This window comes from Onychomys torridus, chromosome 1 (assembly GCF_903995425.1).
Source record: "Onychomys torridus chromosome 1, mOncTor1.1, whole genome shotgun sequence".
NCBI lineage: Eukaryota > Metazoa > Chordata > Mammalia > Rodentia > Cricetidae > Onychomys > Onychomys torridus.
The window spans coordinates 31,930,443-31,947,683 of NC_050443.1; the positions used below are offsets into that span (position 1 = coordinate 31,930,443).

General features: G+C 52.1%; 1 protein-coding gene across 2 annotated transcripts in view; it reads right to left on the bottom strand.

Moving 5' to 3' along the window:
• The window catches only part of LOC118583598 (nodal modulator 1), a 63,671-nt gene that overhangs the window by 22,822 nt on the left and 23,608 nt on the right, over nucleotides 1-17,241 (bottom strand). For both annotated transcript variants that reach the window (XM_036187030.1, XM_036187041.1), the window contains exons 12-23: nucleotides 15,869-16,043; nucleotides 13,799-13,940; nucleotides 12,837-12,968; nucleotides 11,508-11,644; nucleotides 9,449-9,536; nucleotides 7,996-8,059; nucleotides 7,404-7,499; nucleotides 3,575-3,772; nucleotides 3,412-3,494; nucleotides 2,273-2,432; nucleotides 2,004-2,130; nucleotides 254-367 (exon numbers count right to left, since the gene is read on the bottom strand). In XM_036187030.1, the coding sequence (XP_036042923.1) occupies nucleotides 254-367; nucleotides 2,004-2,130; nucleotides 2,273-2,432; nucleotides 3,412-3,494; nucleotides 3,575-3,772; nucleotides 7,404-7,499; nucleotides 7,996-8,059; nucleotides 9,449-9,536; nucleotides 11,508-11,644; nucleotides 12,837-12,968; nucleotides 13,799-13,940; nucleotides 15,869-16,043 (1,516 nt within the window). The remainder of the gene's footprint in view (nucleotides 1-253; nucleotides 368-2,003; nucleotides 2,131-2,272; nucleotides 2,433-3,411; nucleotides 3,495-3,574; nucleotides 3,773-7,403; nucleotides 7,500-7,995; nucleotides 8,060-9,448; nucleotides 9,537-11,507; nucleotides 11,645-12,836; nucleotides 12,969-13,798; nucleotides 13,941-15,868; nucleotides 16,044-17,241) is intronic.

Genomic DNA, 17,241 nt, shown 5'->3' on the forward strand with positions numbered 1-17,241 from the left:
GCCACTGTCGCACAAAAACAAAAAACCAAAGGGCCGTCTAGGGAGGAGCTGCTGTGGTCAGACAATTGATTATCGGCTGGTGGCAAGTGCATGTGTCAGACACCATGGATCAGCAGCAGTGAGTCCCAAGTAAGCCAGGCTGTAGCAGGTGCACCTCTGGAGCCTAAACCATCCACATCACAGTCTGTTCTCACACTGTCCAGCCACACGCCTGTGCTGTGTCCCACCGGGGCGTTGTAGAACACAGCCTTACCAGGTTTGAGAACGTCAGAATGCCATTGTCTTGGGTCAGGAGGTTGGAACGGAACACACCACCACTGAGGGATAAGAGGACCCCAGGGAGGGGCTGGTCATCTTCAGCTTTTATCTGGGGAGGAAGGAACATCAGGACAAGGTCAAACTTAACCACAAAAGCAGCGCTTCCCAAGGGAGCAGGGAGTGGTTAAGGACAGGGGACTCTTCTCTTCCTCCCACAGGTAGTGTTAAGATGCTGTGGAAGCTTCCAGAACTCTTTCTATGGCCCATACTCACAATGCTGGTATATCAAGGGGCTGGGGCTATGCTGGGCTGGGGGGGGGGGGGCGACGACGCAGAAATGGCAGCTGTGCACAGAGCTCTGCAACTTGCTCTCAATGGCTCACCCAGCTCTGACAGTCCCATCTTGCAGCTGTTTAACTGATCAGAACATTCTAGAGCAGAGGAGGCCATCTGCACACTTCTGTGGCACAAAAGGGGAGACAACCAAACTGTCCCCCAACATGTACACCTTTGCTGGAGCAATCAACCACAGGGAGTTGCTGTTACGGTCTGAGTGTCAAGTGTCAGCACTTGCTCCCCCATTGGCAGGTGATGTGGAGGATGTGCAAACTTGGGGGGTGGGCCATGACAGAGGATGGGACTTGCCATCTTTCCTCTGCCTCGAGATCTATGAAGATGTGAGCCAGTGGCCTCCCCACCCACACAGACTGAACCCTCAAACTCTGAACCTCAACAAGTCCTCCTATCCTTATCACAGCAGTCCATAAATTACCTCTCCATGGCAAAACAGGCGCACCCCAAACTAAACACTGGACTCAATTATTACAAGTCCATCCCCAGAGAGTGTTCCCTCAGTGGCTGCCCAAGCAGAGTGTGTCTTCCGGCTTCCTAGTCATTGAGTTACTTCCATGGATACCCTATTCTTCCATGTCTGTGCTGGTCTTCTTTTCCTTGAGGCTGTGTGTTCTCAGTCACTCTAGGAGTGTCTTATAAACCACAGATATCATCTATGGTGCGTAGTTCTTGCACATCTGCACCTCCTCACTCTAGTCTAACCTGCACTCAGCAACGGTGCTTCAGGCTGTGTGTGATGTGCTTCACAGAGTCACACTCAACTACTTCACAGCCTGTGCAGGACAATACACTGCACAAAGGACTAGTGGACAAGAGCAGACACTAGGCATCACCATGGGAACACAGAGCCAGTGAGAATGACAATCTAGGGCCCAGGGAAATGGCGTGATTGGTTGAGTGCCTGCCCAGCATGCGCAAAGCTCTGGGCCCCATCCCCCAGTACCAAATATACTGGGTGTGGATGCACAGACCCGTCATCTCAGAACTTGGGAGATAGAGACAGGAGGATTAGGAGTTTAAAGATACATCCCACTACACAGGGAGTTAGAGGCTTAGAGGATAGTCTAGGCTAGACACCCTGCCTCCAAAGAAAAAGAGTGATAGCTGAAACATGCACAACCGTGTGAAATCCATGTCTCTCCAGTGTACCCATGTGAAGGAAACCATGGTACACAATTCCACTTATATAAATGCTCCAAAAGTTGGTAACTCACTGACAGAAACAGGTGACATCAGCATCAGCATGAAGGACAATGGGGACAGGAAATTTGCTATTTTGACAGTGGTGGTATCTGCAATATGTGTGACTATGTGTAAAACTGACTGTGCACGTTCTGTGTGGTTTATCATCATGTGCATTACCCTCAATGAAGTGGCCTTTGAAACGTTACCTCGAAGCTCACGCCAGCCAAGGCATAAGCCTTGAAGTCTCCTACAGTTCCTTCCACGGCAGTCAGCACATAGCCCTCCTTCTGTGAGGTCACAGTGTATTCCAGGTCACTGTGCAGGGGGCCAACGCTGCAGGAAAGAGAGTCAAACACTACTAATGGCTGTTTGCAGCTTCAGAGAAAGTGTAGCCTTCCCCAGGAAGCCTGAGCCCCACCTGCCTCAAGAGGCTCCCTGCTGGGGCCAGGCAAGCGTTTTCTCCTTGGGGACATACCTGTAAGCACCTTTATCATCAGTGAAGACAGTGATCAAAGGTGAAGTTGCTCCCTTCTCACTGATCACAATCTCGACTCCCTCCAGCTCTGGGTGGATCTGGCCTTCTAGGAACAAGCCCGCCTTCCCGTGGATCTCAATCAACTTCCCTGGGCAGTTTTCTAAGGAGGAAACAAAAGGATGGGCAGGTGCTACAGAGGGAGGAGAGGTACCCACTGGAGCTCTCAGAAGAAAGAGGACCTAGACCCGAGACATTAAAGATGGAAGCTCTGGCTGGGGAGATGGTGCCGTTCTGCAAGTGTGAGGACATGTGTTTGAATCCCCAATACACACGTCAAAAGCCAAGTTCAGCCATGGGTCTATAACCTTGGGGGATGGCTGTCAGTCCACCTCCAGGTTCAGTGAAAGACTCTATCTCACGAGAGTAAGGTGGGGACAGAGCAAGACACTTGCAATATTCTGAGGGGTGCTGTTCACCTCAGACCTGGTAGGAAGATGGAAGGGGTGGGGTGGACACACCAGAAACTCACTCTTCCAGCATACTCAACCCTAAACACACACCACACAAATGTTCCACAGGCAAGCACTGCGATAACTCTTTCCTGGAAAAGGCCTTCCCTCCACACCTAGGAAAAGGAAGACCCAAACCATTCAGAAGCAGCAAGCTCAAGCAGGTTTGGCAACTGGTGGTATGGCTTTTCCTCTACCTTTTGGATGGATCAAATCAAAGGAAGACAGGTCCTTCTCCCAAAACACCTCACCTACAGTCACAGAAGCTGCCTTTACTTAGACCATTCATTTCTTTTCTTCTTGGTTTTTCCAGACAGGCTTTCTCTCTGTAGCCCTGGCTGTTCTGGAACCCGCTCTGTAGACCAGGCTGGCCTCCAACTCACAGAGATCCATCTGCCTCTGCCTCCCAAGTGCTGGGATTAAAGGCGTGCACCACCACACCCAGCACCCATTCACTTCTTTATCCATGCAGCCAACCATCCGTCCATGGGGCCCGTCTACTAGTGACACCAAGAACCAAGAGGCTTTTGGGTGGCTTACAGACATGGCTGTGCAAATTAACACAAAACTCACTAAACACCTCCAAAGAGAAACAAAGGCAGGACACTGGCTCACGGAGTGGACACATACCTCCACTGACAGTGGCTTCCATGGACGGCGGGAAAAAGAGGAGCTCTTTGGATGAAGGTGTGACTGTGATTTTCTCTCCAGACCTGAAGGAGTGAGAAAGGCTCAGGTTGGCTGGCTGGTTCCCTCCTCAGAAGAGAAGGCAGTGGAGAGCACAAGCTCTTACCGCGCCCAGTAGGAGAAGTCGTAGGAGAAGGGGCCCTGTAACTCGTCCACCATCTCTTGCCCAGGAGGCCTGGCTCTGCCCGTCTTCTCCCTCTCCTGCCTGCGGGTCTCAATCTCTGCCAGCTGCTGTTCCCTCCGCAGCTCCTGTGCAGACTTCAGAGGGCCCAAGACCAAGGCTGGTTCGCTGTCGATGGAAGACCTGGAGAAGAGAGAGAAGAGAGGTTGGCGATGGCATGTGGTGCTCATCCTGCACTGAATGGAAAGTGACATTCCCATTCCTGGGGACTCATGAGTAAACGCCAGACACCTTACAGTGACACCACAGTCCCACAATCTTTCAGTTTAAAATCATTAACTAGGGACAGGAGAGAAGGACCAGCTGTTGGCTGCTCTCCCAGAGGAGCTGGGTTTGACTCCAGGCCCTCTGCTGGCCTCTACATGCACATGGTAGACATAGATGCTGGTAAAACATCCCATATACAGAAACTAAAATAAACTCATAATGAACATGAATTAGTTTAGCAAAAAGGAAAAAAATGGGGCTGAGGAAGGTACTTGCTTGATGTATAAACATGAAGATGTGAGCCCCCAAACACACATTCTCAAAAGAGCCAGATGTGGTGGCAATGTGCTGATAATCCCAGTGTCTGGGAGGCTGAGACAGGTGAACCCCTGGGGTTCCCTGGTCAGATGGCCTAACCTGATCAGCAAGCTCCAGGCCAGTAAGAGACCCGGTCTCAAACAAAAGGTAAATGGCTTCCAAAGAACAACAGCTGAGATTGACTGCTGTGACCTCTACACATGTACCTGCATCTACATGTGTGCACACACACAACTGTAAAATAGAAAAATAAAAACTGAATATTTTGATGTGGCATAGCAGAAGATGATAGCAGAACGGGCCGGAATACAAGACCCTACAACTTGATGGCACCTGGATTCATGCTCTAGGCCTCTGCCCTTTCACACCTTTCTTGAATCTAAAGAAATGAGGAGCTGGACATGGGTGCACACCTTTAATCCCAGCACTCGGGAGGCAGAGGCAGGGGGATCTCTGGGTTTGAGGCTAGCCTGGTCTATAGAGCGAGATCTAAGTCAGCCTAGTCTACAAAGTGAGATCCAGGAGAGCCAGGGATACAGAGAAAGCCTGTTTCAGAAAAACAAAACAGAAAATCAAGAGAAGCAGCAGTGGGACCCCCGGCTGAAGGGCCAGCCCACACTCCCTGACCCTGAGAAATCGCACTCTAGGAGGCAGGCGGGGACGTTGGCAGAAAAGGCACACCAGACACAACGCCCGGAGAAGACAGCAGCCATGGGACACAGTGAGTGGAGGGCACGGTGCACCGTCAAGATTCTGAGAAGGTGACCCTGGGCAGAGGACGTTCACTGGGTGTTCCAGAGATGGCAAGATCAAAAGCCTGGTGGAAGACTCATGGGAGGGCAGACGGGTCAGAAAGGTCAGAGGGGAAGCAGGGGTCACACATACTTCAAAGACCTGTGTGGGCTCTAGATGAGTCAGGGTGGGAGGCTGCTGGGTTTTCAGGGGAGGAAAGACTGGTCTCCACACCGGCAGAGCCACTCTGGCCACCGCGTGGAGACCCCCTGGTCCCGAGGCACAGCGGGACAGGGCGGCGGGCGGCTGCTGCAGAGGCCACCGTGTGGAGACCCCTGGTCCCGAGGCACAGCGGGACAGGGCGGCGGGCGGCTGCTGCAGAGGCCACCGTGTGGAGACCCCTGGTCCCGAGGCACAGCGGGACAGGGCGGCGGGCGGCTGCTGCAGAGGCCCAAGCCCAATGCTATGGCGAGTGGAAGAGGACGGGAGTCCAGCACTGGACCAGAAAGACATCTGAACATGCTTTCACTGTAGTAGAGGACTTCTTTGGTTTTTAGTTTATTTTATTTTCAAGACAAGGTTTCTCTGTGTAGCTTTGGAGCCTTTCCTGGAACTCACTCTGTAGACCAGGCTGGCCTCGAACTCACAGAGATCCGCCTGCCTCTGCCTCCCCAGTGCTGGGACCGGCAATACTTTCACTGTAAAGGCAACGGTTTGCTGAGGGGCCGGCTGGAGCAGGGGAGCGAGGGACAGTGACCAGGGTCAGAAAACGATGGGAGCCGCACTTCTGAACAAGAGAGCACTCTACAGAGCAGGGCCATGGGGCCAACAGCCAGCAGGTGGGTAAAGCCTAGCAGGTCAGATTCCCAAAGGGTCCAGCAGAAACACAGCTCCCACAGTCAGCACAGGCTGATGACACGAGGGCAGCCACCCTCAAGCTATGCAGGTTAATACAATGACGGTGCAATCAGGGACCTGGAGCCACTGTGGCCAACACTGACCACTGACCGCAGGATGAAGGGCTGGGCACCTGCAGCGCCTGCACCATGCTGAGACTCAACAGTGGGCCCTCACGTACAGCTGGGTCCCCACCTGTCCAGCCCTGCAGCCAAGAGGCACAGGCCTGTTCCCACTCCATTTGGTGCTCTACCTCCATTTCGCAGGCCTGTGCCCGGTAAACCGGACTTTGAAAACCCAGAAGATGGTGGCACGGCTCTAGGCCCCACAGCAGGAGAGAGATGTTTCCACCAACTCATAAAATCAAGAGCACTCTCTTCCAGTCCAGCTGTCTGCTCCCCATCCCCCAGCCTCCTCGCCAACCCTCCGTGTCCTTAGCTGGCCGAGACCCTGTCCCTTCACTGGGCCTCTGCAGAGCTCCCTCCGTGCCTCAAGCTTCTCCCACTCCTAAGCCTCCTCGGTCCATTCTCCACTCAACAGGCCTGGAGTCACACGATGTAAACCACGACAGCGGTGTGTATGGGTCAAAGCCTAAAACCCTCAACACGGCCTGCCTGCCAGCCTCCCTTCTCACTCGTTCAAAGGTCATAACTTTAGAGTCCCGTGTTTGCTTCCCCGTGAGACTGTCAGGACCACATGGGTATTTACAGTGGCCTAGGAAGCCCAGGGCAGCATCCTGACAATTCTCAATCGTATTTTCTGGATACGGCACAGTTTAGTCACCTCAGTTCTGAAGGATGCTGAGAGAATGATCGATCACACAGCAAGTTCAAGGTCAGCTTGGACAACTTGGCTGATACTCTATCTCCAAGTGAAAATGAAAGAACGGACTGGAGGTGCAGCCCAGGGCACAGCAACTGCACAGCATGTGCAAAGCAAGCCCTGGGTTCTGGGTCAATCCCTCAGAACAATAAATTATTCTGTGCATGTGTGCTTATCTGTGTGTGTGTCTGTGTGTACATATCTACGTGTGTGCACGTGTCTGTGTTTGAATGTTCTCAGCATCCGTGGCAGATGGGCAGGAACACGGGAACTGGATGGAGACAAAGCCAACTTCAACTGGAGAGGGGAGAGAGCGAGGTCCTCAGAATTCCACCTGCGTGAGACAGCTGCCCAGAGTCTGCCACTTCCGGAGAAAGCTAGGGTATCAGGCACACCCCCAGCAAGGACTGTCTCCCACACACCTCCTCCGACCTCTACAGGAGCCGCCTCCACTCCTCCAGCCCTCAAGAAAAGAGCTCCAGAAAAGAGGCGATTCTTAAAAGTCACTAAAACACTTGAACTATAATGAACAAAGAACAAACCCTGAAAGTTTTTTCCCTTAGCGAAAAGCATCAAGAATTCCAACAGACTTAAAGTGGGGTGCCCAGCTGTCAGGGATGTCACTGCTATGGTTTACAACTGTATCATCTGAGTGTAAGAGAAGGAGGCCACTGGTGTATACCCTTAGAGATGAGAGTTCAAATCATCCCAGAGCCCGTGAGAGTCTCCCAGGGCCTCTCCACCAGCCCCGCCCCGCCCACACAGGACACCATCTTACTTGATAGTCACTGTGACGTCCATCATTTTGTCTGTGGTGATAGTTCCCAGGACATGGTGGCGAATGGCGGTCAGTGTCAGGATACTGGGTGAAGACCTATAATCAGAGCACAGAGAAGCTGCTAGCAGCAACCCCGAGACTCCAGGCGGTGGCGTGTTGCCTTGGGCCCTGCCCACCCCAATACACTGAGAAACAGCCCACAGGCTGGAGTGAGACAACTCAGGGAGCCTCACAAGTACAATCAGAAGACAGCTCTGTGGGGTCCATTCTCTCCTTCACGGTTCCAGGTTTTGAACCCTGGTCTCCAGTTTGCCTTGGCAAACATCTTTACCCAGTGAGCCCTCTTGCAGACCCTTGAGTTTATAGAATTCTCAGGAAGGACAGCCTGCTCCATTTCCTCAGTAACATCTAAATATCATAAAACCCATTTCTAGAAATTCACCTTAACGCCTAATCTTACCTCTTCCAAAAGAACAAAAACCCAACAGAAATACACCTGTATGCTCACATGAAGAAGACACAAAGAGACAGAGAAGAGGAAGGTAAACACCAGAACACCCCCACCACAAAGCACTGTCGTCTCTAGGCTTACGTGTCATAAGTGTAGAAGGCTTGCTCAAACCGGTGGCAGGAGCGAGGGGTGACTTTGTACACACCTACACAGAGAAAACCAAAAGTCGTTTGCTGAGAACAGAATGCATTATGTCAGGCAATTCCAATTCCCACATGTGTGCTCAGAAGGCAGCACACCTCATTTGAAAGCTCAAGCATATCACAACCTGAGATAATGAGACTGGAAACACCAGGCTGCTTTCCTGAGCCACAGACCCCTCCCTTCACAGCCTGCTCAGGAGTGTGCCTTCACTGTCTGAGACTTAAGGACTCTCTGTGGCTGCACCTGCTCACATGCAGCTAACGTGCACATATCCAGCAAGGACTGAAAAGCAAATCTCTCCTGTGAACCAGACTGAGAGGAGAATTCTCCAACTTAGAAGATTCAGTTAAGGAGCCTCAGGGTAACCAGGCATGTGGTTCTGAAAAGGAACGGGGGCAGAGGAGGCCTGCAAAAGCACACACTTCTCAGCATAACCTGGGGAAAGGGCACAACTCACCACCTGCTGGAGGAATGCAGTCAAGCTGAGGATGAGCAAAATTAACAATTTAATCTCTCACAGCTCATTCATGGTGACCAGACTCCTGCAGAAGCTTCAAGTCCCTTTCTGCTCTCACTGCACAGCAGGCCCAGCGCAGCGGGCAGCGGGGGTCATGATTAGCTCCCCGACTCCACATTTGTCAGCAGATACTGACTGACCCCTACTACAGCCCAGTACTATACTGGGTGGCCACACGTGGGCTGGGCACCACACTGGGGAGGGCAGCAGGTTGGCAGCAAGTTGCACATAAATTTACCATATGGTTAAGAGGTCCCATTCTTAGGAACTAAATAAGAACTAAAATACACAGGCACAAAGCCATGCACACAGCTCACAGCCATGTTATTCCTAACACCCCAAATGGAAACCATCTCAGCACCTCGAATGGCAAACGGCCACACACACAGAATGTGGACTATTACTCAACAACAAAGACAAAGCTGGGCCTGCTGTGCAGCGAGACTGAACACGACAGCGTGGCCCACCTTCAAAACTTAGATATAAGAAGCAAAGCACAGAACCAGGCTCAGCGGGGCAGCAGGGCTGAGCTACTGTGGGGGGGGGGCATGCAGTGAGGACTGCACAATCTGGTGAGCTTACCAGACACCACTTGGCACACACATCCCACTCGAATGAGCTGTGTTGTTTGTGTGGCCTGGGGATCCGCCCAGGCCCTAAGAGCACACTGGCTGGTGCCCCACCACTAAGCTCCCAAGCAGGTGAACTTCCTGCTGTGTAAACTCTATCCTAATAGAGCTAAGAGAAGTCAGTGGAGGACCAGAGGACAGGCCACTGGCCAGCCACCTCATTAACAGCTCTGAAGGCGAAAGGACCCAGGGTCTCTGCCCTTCAGGCCCACCCTGGCCCCACCCTCCTGCCTCCCAGGCTCACCAGGCTTGGACAGGCAGAAGCGGTTGACTCCTCTAGATAGGTTGTAAATCCCCACATTCTCGGGGCCGTTTCCGTCTTGATGAAACTCCTGTGGGGCCAAAGTCAACACAGTGACTTGTGGGAAGACAGAAGCAGTGTGGTGATGAGTGATGTTCCTGTTCTGAGCCAGTCATCAGTTTGGCCCACTAATCATTTTGAGCTGATGGGTGCCACAGAAACACTGAACCTCCAAACTTTCTGAAATGTGCTATTTGCACTCAGTCGGCTCCTATTTACTGAGTACCTGCTACAGGACAGACTCAGGTCAGGGTCGAGGGAGGCATGATGCGGCCCCTGCTCTGAGGAGGGTGGGGAAACCGACAAATCAAACAAAGGAACAGGAGGTTTCAGGTAGGGAGACAGAGCAGAGAAGCAAATGCAGTGAGCGGATCACCACCTACCATGGGGAAGAGCGCTAGAGCTCTGGGGCCTGGCGCAGCACCACCCTCTCAATAGGAAACTGCTGAGGCCTCCGTGAGACAAGAAGAATACCTGCACTTCTGGGGAAGGCTCAGCTCTCTGGGCATCAACAACGGAGACAACAGGGTCGGGTGAACTGGGGGAGCAAGTGCTGCTGGGGCCCAGAACAGGTGGACGAAGAGGTCAGGGGGCGAGTGAGGCAAACCCAGGTCCCTTGCCATCTTCCTTACAAAATGCAATAAAGTGGGCACTTCAGTGTTAGCAGCTGAGGTCCAGCATCACAAGCAGCCCTGACACTGTCATTCGCTTCTCGCTGGGATCTGACAAGGACATTTGCTACTACCCCTGTGGAAACTACAGGGATCATTCATTCCCTGGAGCCCCTGGGACCACAGACAAGCAGACAAGCAAGAGCCTACATCCCACCAGCTTGGGAGAGAAGCAGGAGAATACAAAGACCAGCCTGGGCAACTCAGCAAAACTCAGTCTCAAAAACAGAGAGTGAAAAAGAGGGAGCTGGAGAGATGGCTGAGCAGTGAAGAAGACCGCTTCTCTTCCAAGAGACCTGGCTTTGATTGCTCCATGGAGATTCACAATCACTGCAACTCCAGTCCTAGGCGCTCCGGTGCCCCCTGCTGGCTTCCATGAACACTGCACATGGGCAGCAGTACAGACACGTACAGGCAAAACACCCATATACACAACGTAAAATAACAACAATTTAGGCTGGGCCCAGTACTGCCCATCTTTAATTCCAGCACCAGGGAGGCATAGGCATTGAATTTGAATCTGTGAGTTTGAGGCCAGCCTGGTCTACATAGTGAATCCCAGGACAGCCAGGGCTAGGAGACCAGACCTCAAAAAACAATAAATAAAATAATAACAACTTAAAAACGTTTTAAGGGCCAGCACTACAACTCAGTGATAAGTGCTTGCTCAGTATATTTGAAACCCTGGGTTTAGTCCCCAGAAGTAAAAATCAAATAAAAACAAAACAGTAGAGGATAAGTAAGCAAGCTCTTCCCACTGTGGGAAGCAACAGCCTAGAGAGAAGCACAGCTCCCTAGTAAACAGCAGACTGCTGCGCCCAGGAAAGGTTAAACACAACACAGCTTGCAGAGCCTCCCCACAGCCTGCAAAGTGCGCACATGATCTCAAAGCTGCAGGAAAAATAAGGGGCTTGCTGAAGCACCACAGCACCGCGGCCCCTCTGCCCACAGGATGAGGATGCCTGCCCTAGCAGGCGGGAACTCAGGGCAGAGTAGGAGCCTGGCTCGACTGTCATTATGAATTCATGCTGTGCCAGGCTCAGGCAATTACTATAAGCCAGACCTTTTAGAGAGAGAGAGAGAGTGAATGTGTGCAGTGTATGTATGTGTAGGTCAGAGGGTGTGTGTGTGTGTGTGTGTGTGTGTGTGTGTGTGCTGTACATATGTGTAGGTCAGAGGGTAACTTGCAGGATCTGGTTCTTTCCTTCCATTGTGTGGGTCCCAGGGATCAAATTCAGACCATCTGGCTTGGTAGCAAGTGCCTTTACACACTGAGCCATCTTGCCAGGCCCCCTGGACACTCTCTTCGACCCTTCAGGAGCAGTACATACCAGAGTGATGGCATGTGACAGCGCACACCGCAGCATATAGCCCGTCTGCCTGAACTCCACTGAAGACACATCATCCTCCAGAACTTCCACTTCCAGACTCTTGTTCCTCCAGCACCAATCCTCATGCATGATGCTTACTGCAAAACAAACACCGGGGACTGTGCCACGTACCACAAGCAACCGGGACCTGCTGCCTAGTTGCTGCAGAGTGCACATGTGCTGAACACGGTGCTGTGCACTTGGAATCCCAGCACTGAGGCAGGAGGACAAGGAGTTCAAAGCCAGCCTGGGCTCTAGAGTGAGACCCTATCTAAAAAGAAAATGTTGTTCTTTATATAAAAACACCTGGGCAGTCAACAATGTTTAGGACAGGTCACTGCCAAAGAAAAACTTATTACAGTGGCCACTGTGGCTGCCCACAAAGAAATCCATGATGACTGAAGATGCCAGGCTACAAGATATCCAGGGTCACCAGACTTTGCATACATATTTTCTTTCTTTTTGGTTTTTCGAGACAGGGTTTTTCTGTGTAGGTTTGGTGCCTTTCCTGGAACTTGCTTTGGAGACCAGGCTGGCCTCGAACTCACAGAGATCCGCCTGCCTCTGCCACCCGAGTGCTGGGATTAAAGGCGTGCGCCACCACCGCCCGGCGTGTAAATATTTTCAACTGATTTTTGTTGTTGTTTATACGGCATGCAGTCCTGGCTGACCTTGAACTCCTTGGCCTCCCCAGCACCAGGCTTTCTGTCAGCCTGGCAGGTGTGGACTCTGAGCAACAACAGTCAGTACACGCACAAGGGTGTGGTAAGACTCCACGGAAACTATAAAACAGGCAGGCAGCTGCGAGTGCAGTTTGCCAGCTCTTTCGGAGACAGAAAACCACCCCAGAGAAGGAAGCCTACTTTCCACGAGCCAGAAGTCTAGTCCAAAAAGGAGGCAGGAGCTGGCCTGTTGAGGACAGGAAGGGCACCTGCGTGGGACTGCCCTGCTGATCAGGCTCTATGCTTTGCTTGGTCTCTCCTTGCTGAGGCTACTGTACCATCTCACAGATGAGGAAACAGTCTGGGGAGGGGAAAGAGTGCCTGCCTAAGGTCACTCTAGAGCAAGGTGCAGACGTGAGAGGTGAATTAGCACGCTCTTTCTGGCATTGAAAAATAAGGTGATTAGTCAGGGCACCCTCCCCAAAGCAGATGCAGAGCAGGACCTTCTGGACAAGGTCTTACTTTGCAGGCCATGGTCCCAGGACAGAGTTCCCATGGAAAGGCCTACAGTAAGCACAAAGAGGAGCAGGCTTGGGACAGCTCACGGATGTATCATGCTCCATCTTACTTTTGTATTTCCCAGGCAGCACTTTGTCAAACGTGAAGGTCATGGAGTTGACCTTGCCGGAGAGCTGGAGGCTGCGTTTCTCACCCTGGCGGCTCAGCGACTGCAGGGTCACCAACAGGTCCCCGCAGGTATCTGTAGAGGAAAGGCCAGAGGACCTCACATGATTGCCATCACAAGCCCTGACAAGTTTCTGAGTGCTTAGCCTAAGCACTAAGTCCTGGAGGCAAGAAAGTTAAGATCATTCTCAGCCTTGTACAAGTTAGAGGCCAGCCTGAACTACACGAGACCCAGTCTCAAAAAACCCACTAAGGCCGGGCAGTGGTGGTGCACGCCTTCAATCCCAGCACTCGGGAGGCAGAGGCAGGAAGATCTTTGTGAGTTCAAGGCCAGCCTGGTCTACAGAGCAAGATCCAGAATAGGCACCAAAACTATGCAGAGAAAGCCTGTCTCAAAAAACCATAACACACACACATGAGGCTGGGGAGATGACCCAGCTGGTGAGCTGCCTGCATCACTAGCGTGAGGATCTGAGTTTGGCTCCCTTAATCCCACACAAAAAGCTTACAGCCCCAGCACTGGGAGTGGGTAGAGAACCTGGGAGCCCTTTGTCCAGCCAGCCTAGCTGAACCGATGAGTTTCGGTTCCAATATATAAAACAGTGCAGAGGAATCAAGGCAAGACATCCAATACTACCCTCTGCCTCCACATACAGGCACACATGTGCAAGTATGTCCATACACACTGTGCCCGTACCTACACACATGAGCTAATACTGAAAGCAGGGTCTGATTTCAGCCTAAAAAGAAACTTGGCAGTTACTGAGAAATCACCATTCACAACCCTGCAGCCCCCCCAGAATGGCACTGCCTTTACTGCTTCCCCATTCAGAAAGGCCTGGTCCCAGCCCCTCCCACTGCCCAGTTCTCTGAACTAGAGGCTCTCCCATGCAGTGGACAGCTCACCCAAACAGGAGACTTTTCCAGAAACAGACGCCAAAAACTGCACAAAGGCCACATCCATCACAGGCCTGTTGGTCACAGTGAGAGGGAAGGCCTGTGGTTTCAGCATCAGCCCGGCTCTGGTCTCGGCCTCAGGCACCACCACCTGTGAGAACATGAGACAGTAAGGCAGTGGTCCTCAGCCTTCCAAATGCTGAGACCCTTTACCAGTTCCTCATATAGTGCTGACCCCCAACCATAAAATTATTTTGCTGCTACTTCATAACTGCAATTTTGCTATTGTTACGAATTATAATGTAAGTATCTGATATGCAGGATATCTAATGTGTGACACCCCCCCTCAAAGGGTCTGTGACCCACAGGTTGAGAACCACTGCACTAGAGGCTACAGAGAACATCTCTCCCCAGTCTGAGGCACTAGAACCTTCATGTTGGCCTCAAGGTACGCAGATAGAGAAGGGTGAAGGTTCACTTTGAGCCCAGATGTGTAATCATAACAAATGTAAGAAGTAACTGTGTTTGTTTGTTTTCAAGACAGGGTTTCTCTGTGTAGCCCTATCTGTCTTGGAACTCACAGAGATCCACCTGCCTCTGCATGCTGCGATTAAAGGCGTGTGCCAGCATGCACAGCCCGAAGTGATACTTTTGCAGTAACACAGTAATAGTATAATAACTAAACCGGGCATGGCAGCACCAGTCTGTAATCCCACACTCAGGAGGCGGAGGCACAAAGGACACCCCAAGGTCCAAGTCAACCTGGGCTGTTGTGAAAACAAGTCTCAAAGAGAGAGAGAGACAGACAGACAGACAGACAGAGAGTCTGATGCCTCCCCAAAGGCACTTGTGGGATTAGGTCATTTTCTTTTTCCAAGTACTTCTTTTCTTGTGTGTTATTTTAAGACCGAGACTGTGCAGCTCAGGCTAGCCTGAAATTCACATTTCTCCTGCTTCAGCTCCCCAGTGCTGGGATTACAGGCATGTGCTATCACTCTTGGCTCCTTTTCTGTGTGTCTTTCCCAAGCTCAGAAAAGGATGGGGAGGGGCAGAGATTCCCTACTTTATTCCCAGTAAGGAAGTGCCCAACTCTGAGCTTCCCGCAGAACTTCAAGAGCTGTGGATGTGGCATCTTCAGATAAGCTGGGCAGGTGTTCACAGTGACAGCTGTGCCACCCACGAATGTCCCCACTTGTCCCCACAGAAGGAAGGGCCCACCCAGAAGACCCGTGCTTAGTGGACACTCTGGTCCTCCCTGACATAAGCCGGGAGCAGAGCTGATTCTATTGGCAAGCCCTGCTAGCTGCAGGGACACGGCCTTCCCACGCGGGCACACCTCTGCCTGTCTTGTCGCTGGCCCAGCTGTGCGCAGGCGACTCCAGCCAGGGCTGCCCTGCTTCTGGGCCTGGATGGGCAGGCTCCCTGGGGCCTGCTGGTTGTCCTGGAGTCAGGGTGGGGAAGCTCCCCCTCCTTGGTCTGGGCTCTCCGAAACGGTACCATGAGGTTCTGAATGGTTTGAAGAACTGCCTCTGCTCTGCTTTGGCTCCATGAACCTCTGGGAGCAGCCAGAAGCAAGGAAGGAACAGGAGGCACCGCGTGCTCCTAACCTGCACACACATCCAAGGGAAAAGACAGGCCTGTGCCTATTGACAACACTCACGCGTAGGAATGAGAACGCCTCAGAGTCAGGAGCCAGGACCTAAAAGGCTCCTCCCTGTGTCCCACTGTGGCTCCTAACACTCTGGAAAACCCTTGCGTTTTCTCGAGTTTCGGGGCTGAGAGTGTGTGGAGGCCAGAGGTCACCTTGGGTGTTATTTCCTCAGGAGCCATCTTTCTTGGTCTTTGAGATAATCTCTCAGTGGCCTGCAGCTTACCTAGCAGACAAGCCTGGCCGGCCAGTGAGCCCCAGGGATCTGCCCGTCTCTGCCACCCAGCACTGGGATGACAAGCTCACGCCAGCCAGCACACCTGCCTTTTGATATGGACTCTTGGGATCAAAGGTCCTGATGCTTTTAGGGAAAACATCTACTCATGGAGACACCCTCCCCATATACTCTAAGACAAACAAAACTCATGCACCTGGACTTTGTAGGTCCCTGGCTTCGCTTTAAAGCAAAATGATCCATGAGCATCCGTCTCCACGGTGACCAAAGGCTTGTCCTTGTCTTGAGAGGACAGGACCACTTTGTATTTACTCATCTGCTTGACAGCATCAGGGGAGCGGATGATGGATATCTGGCCACAGATGCTGAACCTGCAAAGAGAAGTCTGGTCATTCTAGCAATGACAGGTGCGGCAGGGCAGGCTCCCAGCAACCCTGAGACAATACTGTCTACTGGGTAGACTTGGTGACTGTCCCTTTAGAGCCCCATCTGCAAAAGTCTGCAGCTGGGCCCAGGGCAGGGCTGTTCTCTAGGTAACATACTCCCACCCCCAGCCCATCTCCACAGAAGCCACGTGAAGTAAATCTACAGTAATAAGAACATTTCAGGTAATTGGACTGCTGATATAACTTGGGCTAACCCTAAAAAAGGAAGAGCTGTTAGCTTCCTGCAAAAACAAACAAAAACAGTACCATTAACCAGGCCATAAAACTACCAGAGTCTCCCTCATTTGTGGTTAGCTGCCATGTGGGTGTAAGAGCAAACGCAAAGTTGAAACTGAACTCCCTAGGAGTTGAGAGCCACAGAATGCCCCTCATAAAGGCAGAACCCTACGGATGGGAATGACTGGAACGCCAGCTTCCAGCTGAAAGACGTCTCTTCAAGAAACTCACGGCAGGCCCAGCCCCTCCCAGAGGGGACCAACAGCAGCACCCGCTCCATCTGTGGTGGCTGCAGCTAAAACACCATCTGTCCAACTCACTAAAGGTCCAATCTTCTCATCCTAAACAGTCATGGGATATAAACATGAACAGACAGAACCACACTAAAGAACTTTCTGCCTCCAACAATCATGGGCCAAATAAAACGCTGGAGAAACATGTCTGCCCCAACTGGACAGTCAGGGACAAGATCAGGAATGGCTGAGGATGGCTGTGTCTTTCAGGAGCCAGTGAAGCTGCCGTCACCACCTTGCACCCGGAGGCTGCCCCAGGCTCACCACCTGCTTCTGTGTGGACTGTCATCCAAGGGAGGTGTCTACATTCTTAACTGGTTACAAGATCTAAAAAAGGATCAGGGCTGGAGAGATGCTCAGTGGTTAAGAGCACACAGTACTCTCCAGAGGACCTGGGTTCAATTCCCAGAACCCACCTCAGAGGGTCCACAACCACCTGAAATTCCTGTCAGGTCCCAAAGAACTTCAGGACAAATGGCTGAGGTGCCTACTAACATATCAAAGGAGATGCTGGCCACCAGGCTCTCCACCAGGCTCTCCACCAGGCTCTCCACCAGGCTCTCCACCAGGCTCTCCACCAGGCTCTCCACCAGGCTCTCCACCAGGCTCTCCAC